This window comes from Castor canadensis, chromosome 9 (genome assembly GCF_047511655.1).
Source record: "Castor canadensis chromosome 9, mCasCan1.hap1v2, whole genome shotgun sequence".
Taxonomy (NCBI): domain Eukaryota; kingdom Metazoa; phylum Chordata; class Mammalia; order Rodentia; family Castoridae; genus Castor; species Castor canadensis.
The window spans coordinates 45,237,875-45,249,917 of record NC_133394.1 but is presented as its reverse complement, the minus strand read 5'-3'; the positions used below and the strand labels follow the sequence as shown (position 1 = coordinate 45,249,917).

Here is a 12,043-nt window from a genome sequence, read left to right as displayed (position 1 = left end):
CTGAGCTGGTGCCCTGCCCCACCCTTTTTTGTGTTGGATATTTTTGAGACAGAGTCTCACGAACTATTTGTTCAAGCTGGCTTCAAATTGTGATCCTCCTGATCTTTGCCTCCTGAATAGCTAAGATTACAGGACTAAGCCTCTGGTGCCAGGCCCTAATTTTATTCTTGACATTATATTTCACTTTTAATTTTTTAAACACCAAGTCCTGGCTTTAAGAACATGAAGAGATAGTATATTAAATGCATTAAAATGATATAAAAAGTTTATTTTCTAATTTGGATTGCTATTATCTTGTGGTACTTTGCTTTTTTACCCCATGAAATCCTAAGTAAAACATATTCTTACGATTCCGTCATGTTATTTGTCCAACTTGAAATGAATTTAGTCTTCATAGAACTAAATGCAATTTATTTATTGTAATTTTTCCTGAAATAGAGGCTATATTATTTATTTAAGTCTACCACTTATTAGTGCTGTGGTTTGGGGGGAAACATTTTAATATTTAATATTTGTATATTTCTATTTGGGATAATTAACTACTTTTGTTGTGAAGATTCTATAAAGTAATATGAAAAGTGCTTAGACTCAAGCCAGGAGACAGTAGATATTGAACAAATGTTAGTTCTTTTGCACCTTCCTCCAAATTGAGGTCTATATCCATTCATTTTCCCCCAAAATGTTCTCTGTGATGAAGTCCTGAATAAGTCTACTCACCTATTTCAAACGTCTAATTTTTCCTGATTTACTGCCTTTTTACTAGGTCTTCATTAACGACAGGTAGCAATAAGGGGGTCAATAGGAGAAAATTTATTCCACCAGCCTTTGCAAATATCAACACAAAATTTGAACTACTCAGCCTAGAAGCGACATTGCAATTAGCTACTGAGTTTATTCAGACACACAGCTTAAACAAGGACCAAGCTACAGCTCTAATTCAAATAGCTCAAATGATGGCATCCCACAAAAGTGTTGAAGAAGCGAAGGATCTGTGTACACATACCCTGCCTATCACAGTCATACATGGTAAGAAGCAAGAAAGAGGACAATCCTTGTAAATGCACTTTTATGTAATTTTTTTGTAAGTTAGTCTTCTCTGTAATTTCCCAGCGGGTAAGAGTAGGCTCTAGAGGTAGAATCTTGCCTTTACATCCTAGCTCTATCATTTATTAGCTGTGTGATCATGGACAGGTTACTTCCTTCTTAGCTTTCATTATCTGCTCTGTAAAATGGGGGTGATAATAGCCATAGGTTGGAGGATTAAATGATTATCATAGATGAAATGCTTATAACAGTGCTTGGCACGTGGAATGCACTTAGTAAAGTTAGCACTCCTGTTATGATCATCTCACAGTTTTCTAATTGTTCTATTTTTTAGTTTTACCTTCCTCCATGTTTTGACTGTTTATCTAAAATACAAGTCAATCCTGTTGATTAAAATACTTCAATACCTGTACCAGCCTCTAAAATAAAATTCAAAAATTTTAGTTATAGTAAAGTTATGATTCATCCCATTGCCCATCTCTCAGCCTCATCTCATCTATATGCTACAGGCCATATAGAAACATTTGAAGTTCTTTTGACAGTTTGTCATATCTCTGCCTAGAATGACACATTACCCAAACATTCTGGATATCTTACCGTACAAGACTTACTCTGCTACTTCTTACTGTTAGGAAGCATTCCCAGAGCAAAGATAGATGTTGTTCTTTCTTGGATCCCATAACAGTGTTGCCTAGTATATTATCATTAACATTTTAGCTGTTTATCCTCTTGACTGTGGTCTTACTAAGGAATATTCTGAATATTTATCTATTTATCTCTGCATATCACATAGTGGGCACCCAATATTTTTTGAATACATCAATTAATGAAATGAGTAAGAGTGAGAGATAGATGGATGAAGTATTTCTTGTACTTTCAGAAAATTTTTTATAATGTTGCCTGAAATTTTTTCCCCTTCCTTTAAAATAATTAGGTGTTTTTGGAGCAGGAAAAAGCTATTTGCTGGCAGTGGTGATTTTGTTCTTTGTACGGCTATTTGAAGAGAGTGAAGCTCTTACAGTTGGAAATACAAAGACATGGAAGCTTCTGATTTCTTCTTCCACCAATGTAGCTGTTGACAGAGTACTTCTTGGGTAGGTATGACAAGTGTATTTAAATAGCTGATGAGAGAGGTAATCCCAAAGGGCCCTGAGAGTCCATGCATATTTTTGCTGCATGGTGGATATTTTCTCTGATCCAGGAGCTAGCATCTATGAATAGTAACAAGCTAACTTATTCATTTATAAGCAGGATAAAATCAAATGCCAAGTGTGACAATTTTGGCATTAAAAGTGGGATATTTATATAAAACTTCAAGTTCAGCCAAGAACATGTAGGGTTAGCAGTATATTGCTCAGAGAGGCCACTCACATGGGCCCTCAGCATCCCTGCGAGGCGTTTCTCAGGATTGTGTTTGTAGTCAGCAGCTCTGACCTGGTGAGGTAACTTCTCTTGCCAGGACTAAGAGCAGTCTTGTCTACTGCTCGTTATTAAAAATAGAGATCTACCATCTCAGTGTTGCTGTATTGCTGCTCAATCCACTGCATGCCCAGGAATCTGTTGGGATGCTCTATATCTCCCTGTGGAATTGGGGACCAAAGGAATCTAAGGCAGAGCCATGATACTCATGCTGTTTCCAGTGCCACAAGTAAAAGTTCTTTGCCTCTGACCCAGGAGTCTTAGGTCTGTTACATTAGAAGTAGGCGAAAATCAAATCCCAGAAAAATGACTAACAGTTATAGGCCATTCTTTTGTTATCTAACCATGTGGACACATAATATTAACACAGCTGAACAATTTAAGTTCTATTTTCAGTTTTAGTAAGAGGGATCTGGAGGCAACAGCAATTTCTTCTAAGCAGATATAAAATTTTTGTGATTACATAAGATAAATATTGCATGTTTTACCAATATTTTAGTGTTTAATTATTTGGATTTCATCATATGTGAAAAAGTTTTATTAGGAAAAATAATCCATTATTTATAATTCTAGAGTTTTAAAAATTAACTTTTATAATCATATAAATTAATGCTTATGGTAGAAAATACGCAGATTATATACCTATTTCTTGACAGATTTTTTTTTTTTTGGAGTTTGTTGCCACAATGGCAGAGAAGAGAATTGTCTACTGCCTCCTTTCTATTTTATAGATTTTTTAATACATGTACATTTTACTTTCTGAACTTGGAATTCAACAATATGCATTGTTCTGTTTATTTATTTATGGTGGTTCAGGCTTAAACTACCATTCAAGCTATATTCTTGACTAAATAAAAACTTTAGTTATTTTTGAAATGGGATTGCACCTTGACCACAATTTTTCCGTTCACACTTCCTGTGTAGCTGGGATGATAGGCATGCACCACCATACCCTGTTTTTAATTTGTGATGGGTTCTTGTGAATTTTTTGCCCAGGATGGTCTTGAACCTTGATCCTCTTCAACTCTTGAGTAGCTGGAATTACAAGCTGAGCCACTGCACCTGGCTGGTCTTTTTGTTGTTGTTGTTTAACTTAAAGATTATTTCTCTACGCTATTAAATCTTAGAAAACTTAACCTTTCATAATTCCATTACATTTGATGATTTGCTTATACATACTTAAACTTTTTTTTTCATTACTAGGAATTGAGCCCAGGGCCTTGCACAGGCTAGACAGGTATTTTTACCACTTGACCCATGCCCCCAACCCTCTTTAACCAGTTTTTGATTGGTACATTCTGTCCCAATTTTTGCCATTATTAATTATATTATGACAAAAAAAATCCTTAAACATAATTCCTTCTCCCCATCTCTGTTTTTATCCTTAGAAAAAGTCCTGAACCTAGAATGAAAAATAAGAACATCTTTTAGCCTCTTAATATATTTTGGTAAACTGTCCTTTAGAAAGGTCCTGTCATTGTGCATTCTTATGAGAAATCCAAGAGTAACTGAGGATATTTTTTATCCAAGATAATGAGGAGTTACCTGGGGGACTAAATACAAAAGAACTTTAGATTGCTTAGATTGAGATAAAAATTTTTCAGTAAACCATTAAAAAACAACAACAACAACAAAAACCCTCCATCTAACTGTGTGTGGTGGTGCACACCTATAATCCCAACACTCAAGAAGCAGAGGCTGAAGGACAGAGAGTTCAAAGCCAAACTGGACTATATACAGCAAGACCCTGTCTCAAAAAAAAAAAAAAATTGAGAAGCTAAAGTGAAGAGATAAGTAAGTATTGGATTCTTTTAATAGGAAACATATTAAAAAGATTCTTCAATTCTTAAATCTCTGAAAAGGACCTGAGAAATGTTATCTGCAAGTAGTATAGATGCCTCAAATGCCACATTGGCTTGACCCATACATTTCTTCATACTGAAATGACATTCTTGTACAGTGGACAGACAGTGTATTCCTATTGTAATGGACAGGACAAGACAAAGTTAGAAAAAAGGCAGCTGAGTAAATATATACATTTTACTTTACCCCATGGAAGTAGTAGTCTGAGGATACAATATTGTTATAAATTTAACACAAACTTGTATTGAAAAAAATATAAACTAAAATTTCAGAGTGCAAAGTAACTGACTGTTCTCTAAAACGAAAAGTGTAGAAATTGAAATCTATTCATGTATTGACATTAAATAAATCTCTTCATTATTTTGGAATACCATATTTGGAAGACTATAGTGCTTTAGTTTTCTAACTTTTAGATTCTCATTTTTGAGATGGTAGAGAGGTTTTAGAGGACCTGGTATTCATTGAACTCCAGTTCTATTCCTAGCATAAAGCTAGAGCTGGAAGATTTAACTTTCTAGAGGAAAGAGGGTAAGGGTGCCTTCCACACAAGGCCCTGGTTAGAGGTAATGTATACAGAGGAATAGTCATAGCCTCTGGAGATAGGCAGACTAACCTGGGGTTTGAGTCATGGCTAACTCCATTTATTAGTGATGTAGCCTCAGTACAGTTACCTCACCTCTGAGTTTCAGTGCCCTCGTTTCTAAGCTTAGAAAGTCTGCAGAGCTGTAGTCAGTATTGAATGAAATAATATGTGTGAAGAGGCTCTTAATAATAATCTTTCCTTTTTTTTGTGGAACTGGAATTTGAACTCAGGGCTCCACACTTGCAAAGTAGGCACTCTACATTGATCCATAGTCCATTTTGCTCCGGTTATTTTGGAGATAGGGTCTCAGGAACTCTTAATAATAAATCTTGGCCTGGCAGAGTGACTCAAGTGGTAGAGCACCTGCCTAGCAAGCATGTGGTCCTGAATTAAAATCCCAGTGCTGAAAAAAAAAAAAAATCCTTGCTGTTAAATATATAGTATCTATTACTTTCCATACTTTTATGTCTTTAGGGGCAGTTTTATTTTTGATAAATACTAACATTGGTGTTTTACAAATATTTAATGAGCCCTCCACATAAAACAATAAGTATTCTTAAAAATCTCTACAAAATAGGACTTGGGATATAACTCAGCATATCCCAACCTAGCTGCACAGGGCCTGGAGTTTGATACCCAGTACTGCAAAAGAAAAAAAGAAATTACCAAAAATCTGTATAAAATGTGCTATTTCTGCTACACATTGCATTTACTTTGAGTTTAGACATTTCACATTGAGTCACATAACTCTATAATATTATACAAAATTAATTTTAATAATATAGCTAGTTACGGTGGCACATGCCTGTAATCCTAGCACTCAGGAAGCTGAGGCAGGAGAATTCTGAATTTGAAGGCTACACAGCAAGACCCTGTCTCAAAAAACAAAACAAAACAAAAACCCCAAAAACCCACGATATAAATATTAAATGAAATTTTGTTTCATATTCTATTTTGTAAATAATCAGAATCTATTTTATCTTGTTTTCTTTAAAGCCTTCTCAGTCTTGGATTTGAAAAGTTTGTCAGAGTTGGGAGTGTTAAGAAGATTGCCAAGCCAATTTTACCCTATAGGTAAGTCTATTAAATTCCAAATGGGAATTTTCAAAGAACTATGAAAATTGTATGTAAATTTGGCTTTAGATTTGGTTTTTGAATAATAATGAATAAAAAAGATAAGGTTATCTTTTTCTTGGTTAATTTAGGAAGTTTAGTTAGAAAATCTAACTTAGAAAATCTAATCTGTATTTTGCTCATGTGTTATGTACGCAAAACAAAATAAAGGGTAGTATTATTTTATGTAATTCTTTTTTTAGTTTGCATGCAGGCTCAGAAAATGAAAATGAACAATTAAAAGAACTACATGCACTAATGAAGGAAGACCTGACTCCTGTGGAAAGAGTGTATGTGAGAAAAAGTATTGATCAGCATAAACTGGGGACCAACAGGACCCTACTGAAGCAGGTAAGGGGAAATAGCTTCAATTTGTTTCTTAATTTACATGTATATATTATTCAGATCCCCTTTATTGCTAGTGATAGAAGAATATTTTCATTTATAAAACTAACTGCTGTGATAGTTTAGGTTCAACTAGGTGTGTGCATATTTTATGTTTACTATAAACCCTTCTTCAAATTCGTGAACAGATCCTACTCATCATGCCTGCTCCCTATTGTATATCTTTTTAAGGTTTAAAGAAGAAAGTGAATTGCTTGAAAGAGATTCTGGGCAAGCTCAGTGAAATTAGTTTTATTCTAGGAGACATAGACAAAGAAAAGTTTTAACCCTGAGCAAAATATCAAAGTGAAATTTGTCTTTAATGCTTTCCTAGAAAACCAAGACTTTCAGGGTCTGAGTCTGGGAATTGAGGCAGCACAGACACTTGCTTTCATGCACCGAGAGCCACAACTGGCCACACAGAATCCCAGGCTGCACCAAGAAGCATCATCTCTTTGATCAAGTTCTAATCCAGGGCAGCCTGGGCTTCAGCTGGTAGGAGGGGAAAAAAAAAACCAAAAAAAAACCCAGCTTCCTCCTATGAAAGGAAAGCATTGGGAAAAGAAAGGCAGGTGGAGAAAAGAAAATTATTGGCTTCTTAGACTATGTGGACATTGGTCCCTTTCCGCAAGAGAGTTGGGGAAACCAACTTGCGTGGTTGGTCAACTGTGCATTGGTCAGCTGTTGCTGACATAATGTTACAGAGCAGTAAAACTTCAGTGCTTTAAGACAGTAACTTGTGACAGTCAACTTGTGTGGCTCAGCTTTATGCTATGGGTCAAGTCTCATCCTCAGAACAATTTCCAATAGCATGATCTTGTCCTGACGGATGGCACAAGTACAAGTATATTCAAAGCTTCCATTCATATTATATCCGCTAACATTCTGTTTGCTGTAACAGGTCACCCAGCCAAGCCTAACATCAGGGAGACACAGAAACATCCTCCGCTTACCTCTGTGGTGGAAGTACTGCAAAGTTACTTGGCAAAGATATGTAGTAATCTCACAGGCAGGGAGAAATTGGAAATAATAACCAATACACCACAGATTTTGGTTCTACAAGCACATTCAGAGGACTTGAGACTAACTTTCTATGATCTGAATTATAGAGCTGACTATGTACTGCCTTCTCCTCAACCAAGGGCTGAGTTTACGATGAATACAAATGAGTAATTTATGTCCAACTGACTCACTTACCTGACATAACAATATAAAGGAAAAACTGCTATTTTTTAAAAATAATTTTCTAAACAAAAGCCCAACTAAGATAATCTGTTGCTCATTAATATTACCTATTCACAAATGAAAACTGTTTTAGAGGAAATATTTTTAAAAAACTGTTTGCTAATAAATACCCCATCCAGTGAAGCTAGGAGACCTGACCCATTTTTAGTGTGACATGTCTTTATAGTAAAACCAGTTTTTAAAACCCTTTATAGTTAATTACTAATTTCTAGGTCAATAATAGTAAAATCTCTTCTACTATTAGGAGTCTCAGCATTGTAATAATGAATTAAAAGATAAAAATTATATAATTTTTTTTTTTGACAGTATTGAAGTTTAAACTCAGGGCTTCATGCTTGCTAGGCAAGTGCTCTACCATTTGAGCCACTCCACCAGCCTTTTTTTTGTGATGGGTTTTTTTGAGACAGGGTTTCATGGACTATTTGCCCTGGCTGATTTTGAACCACAATCCTCCTGATATTTGCCTTGTGAGTAGCTAGGATGACTGGTGTGAACCACCGGTGCCCAGTTAATTCTTTTTGTGTGTTTGTTGGGTGTTTTCGAGATAGGGTCTCAGGAACTATTTGCCTGGGCTGGCTTCAAACCACAAACCTCCAGATCTCTATCTCCTAAGTAGCTAGCATTACAGGTATAAGCCACATACACCTGGCCAATAATATAATTCTGTAAAGAAAAAACTTTTTTAGATTTTTGTATTTGGTATTTCTGTCAATTAAAAAATGCTTCTTGATTTATAAATTTAAGATTCTCATTCATAGATTGTTTTTGTCAGATATTGTTACCAGAAAATAATAGATAATAAATAAATAATACAATAATAAATGATATTTCTGAGTAGTACAAAGACTACTATGTAAGCTGCAAGGACTGAATATTTTTAAAGAACTGGATGTTTGAACATTGTGAAAATTTTAATGTAAATGTGATTTTTTGTTGTTTTGTTTTTTTTAAGACAGGGTCATGCTATGTAGCTCAAGCCAGCCTAGAACTCATGGATTCTTTTGCCTTAAGGTTGACTTTGTTTGTAATGAAAGAAGGAATACCTTATTGATATAGTGTTTTTATATGTGATGAACATTATTTATTATTAGGAAAATAAGGTCTTTATAATATTTTCTTGTTTTACAGGATCTGCGAATGCAATATTTAACTTGTAAAGCACATTTTTGTCAATTACATTCATTGAAAAAGAGATGATCAGATCACATGGATTACCCTTGCTATTAGGAAGTGTAATTATACTTCAGATATTGGCAGGGAATATGTGTATGTATATGTGTGTATACACATATTTGTGCATGTACACACAAGTGTGTGTGTGCGCATATGTATAGCTTGTAGGCTACTATGCCAATGACCACATCCAATTTCCAACATTCATAGACTTTCTATCGCTATATTTAATTATAGAGATTAAATATTGACCTTTCTGGCTTTTTACCTTGAAAATAATGCCATTTTGTGATAATATTTAAAGCTTGTAAGATTCTAATATGCTAAAGGCTACAAGTACATTTGAAATTTACTGTAAGTAGGGATTATCCAAGCAATAGTAAAAAAAAAATCTTTTTTTTGTTGATGTTTAATTGGTGGGCTTCACACTTTCAAATCAGATGCTCTACCGCTTAAGCTACACTCCAGTCCATTTTGCTCTGTTTTGGAGATGGGTTCTCATGAACTATTTGTCCAGATTGGCCTTGAACCTCGGTCTTCCTAATCTGGACTCCCAGGTAGCTAGGATCACAGATGTGAGCCACTGTCACCCAGATGCTTGTGTTTTTTTTTTTTTTCTTACTCTAGCCCAGGCTGCCCTTGAACTTTGAACTCACATTCCTCCTGAGTACTGTGATTCTAAGTGTGTACTATCATGTGAGGCTACCTTCTAAGTAAATCAAAGTACTAGTGTACTTGAAGGCTAAGCAAAGGACAGCTCATTAGTGTATCAGTGCTCTTTGTGGAGGATTTTGGTCTGTGTTGATATAATGTATTCAAGCTCAGCTGGAAGAGAAAATATGTCATCCTTGAGATTTTCTAAGTCATTGATATTATAATATACTCCTTCTAAATATCAAAATGTGCCTTTTGTTTTTAATAATGAGCTTGTAGACTAAGTAGCCTATAGACTGTGATTTCCATTTTGTATGTGAGAATAATGAAAATGTAGAGATAAAGTGACCAATGATTTCTAATTTTCCAGAACTAAATGAGGACTAGTTTTATTTCTAATTTTATTTCTTAATTCTAATTTTAAGTTTTTGATAGATATCATCTCTTATTTTAACAGTTGTCAGCTAAAAACATTTTTGTTTCAATACAGGTTCGAGTTGTTGGTGTTACATGTGCAGCCTGCCCATTTCCGTGCATGAATGACCTTAAATTCCCTGTGGTAGTGCTGGATGAGTGTAGTCAAATGACTGAACCTGCCTCTCTCCTTCCCATTGCAAGGTAACCTAAAAGATTCTTTTCTCAAGAGCACTCCCATGTCAAAATCTTTTCAAACATCTCTTGAGTTCAGTCTCTTCATAGACTTTTGCCAAATTTTTTAGCAATTCAAGTACCAAAGTGATTTTTGAAAATAATACAGTGGGAATTTTTTTGAAATAAATGAATCAAAATTTTGTTAGATTACAGTTTAGACATTTGACTCAGATAATCCTTAGTCGTAAGAGTACTGTGCTAGGATCCTAGTAGAACTTTGCAGATTTCTGAACTAGGTTAACAGTTCCTCTCTAATCATATATTGAAAACCTAGCTCCACTGAGGAATGTCCTCCAGTCCCTCCCCTCCCTTTGTTTTCTTTTGGCGGCACTGGGCTTTAAACTCAGGACCTTGCACTTACTAGGCAGGCACTCAACCATTAGAGTCACATCTCCAGCCCTAGTCCCCTTTCTTTGATATAATTTGAGTGTTTATATTCTGAAAACATTTTTAGGTTATATAAGGTATATAAATAAAACAATTTGAAAATGAAAGTTTGTCTCCTAAAATTTAGAAGATTATGAAATTTTCATGGCCGTGCTAGCCATGAAAATTGTGCTTTTAAAATACCTCTTGGGGCTGGGAAAGTAGTTCAGTGATAGAGAGTATATTTAGCATGTGTGAGGCCCTAGGTTTAAGCCTCAGCACAATAAAAAAGAAAAGAAAAGAAAGCATTTCTTATTGAGGAGTTCTACACATAGTGGAAAAAGAACCAGATTAGGACTCAGCAAGCCTTTCTTGGTCCCCAGTTAATGAGGGAGTCGGGTACCAACTGTCAGGGTTTGCTAGGGACTTGGGAGGTTCCTGGACCATGGGTCTTTTAAACTGAGCAGTCCTGGGCAAACCAGGATGATTTGGTCACTTTATACCCAGGGGTCAGAGGCAGAGAATCAGTAAGGCCTGGAGTGGAGGACCTAGGAGTAATATAGCACTTACTGTGTACTAAACACAGTGAGTTCCAGTCAGCCAGGGTGTGAGTGTAGTTCAAGGGCAGCCTGTATGCCACAGTGAGTTCAAGGCCACCCAGGACAAGTGAGATTTAAAGGATAAGTAGGCCTTGCTATGGGTTTAAGTCCTATCTGCGCTATCAGTGAGTTTTGGAAGGCCCTTGGTTGCACAGTTATTTCAAGGCTGGCCTGGGCCACGTAGTATGTTTAAGGTCAGCCATGGTGAAGCAGTATGTTGATATTCAGAGTTGGCTACATATTCAGTTCAAGTTTGCCTGAATATATTGGGAGAATATGTTTGAAACATGATTAACTGAAGACATTGTTTCAATCTCCAGACTGAAAAACCAAACAAACCACCTCTTCCTGAAATACCCTTCTACCACTGATATCAGTAATGTGGTGGCAGCCTAGGTCTGGGCCTATTTGATGACTATTTGCTGTGAGAGAGATTTAGGTCAGTTGTCGCTTAGTATCTGTAGGCAGAACAAAATTCCAACAACCAGCTTAGACACCTGTGGCCACCGTCTAACTCCCTGGGTCTCTGCAGTGTAGGCTGGATGGAAAGAGTAGAATCCTTTGACTGCTGTGCTGAGTGGCCATGTATACATCTCTCCTTGCCCAGCTTCCCAATGTTCAACTTACCAGAGATGTCTTCCCCACACCACAGGGACAGAGTCCTCCAGGTTTCCTTCCTTTCTGACTACTCTGACAGAGCCACTGGCCAGCAAGAGCTCCTCAGAGCTTTCAGAGTTCCAGGGTTGCTACACATTGTGACATCATAAGAAAGAATTTTTTGATTGGATACCCTGCATAAGCACTAGCACAGTGGCCCCGCCACCTTCAGCCTACAGCAACATGGATGGCATTTCCAGGGTGCTACCTTCTAGCAGGAAGATTATTGTTCTCTGTCAAGTACTTGTTCACTTTTCTTGAACCAAATTGTACACAATTGAATTGGGATAAA

General features: G+C 36.1%; 1 protein-coding gene across 10 annotated transcripts in view; it reads left to right on the top strand.

Moving 5' to 3' along the window:
- Positions 1–12,043, top strand: part of Zgrf1 (zinc finger GRF-type containing 1) — a 72,483-nt gene that overhangs the window by 46,346 nt on the left and 14,094 nt on the right. For 9 of the 10 annotated variants that reach the window (XM_074041559.1, XM_074041560.1, XM_074041564.1 and 6 more), the window contains 5 exons: positions 764–1,026; positions 1,979–2,138; positions 5,906–5,983; positions 6,226–6,373; positions 9,969–10,096. In XM_074041559.1, coding sequence (XP_073897660.1) covers positions 764–1,026; positions 1,979–2,138; positions 5,906–5,983; positions 6,226–6,373; positions 9,969–10,096 — 777 coding nt within the window. The remainder of the gene's footprint in view (positions 1–763; positions 1,027–1,978; positions 2,139–5,905; positions 5,984–6,225; positions 6,374–9,968; positions 10,097–12,043) is intronic. The other variant, XM_074041565.1, reaches the window with a different exon arrangement.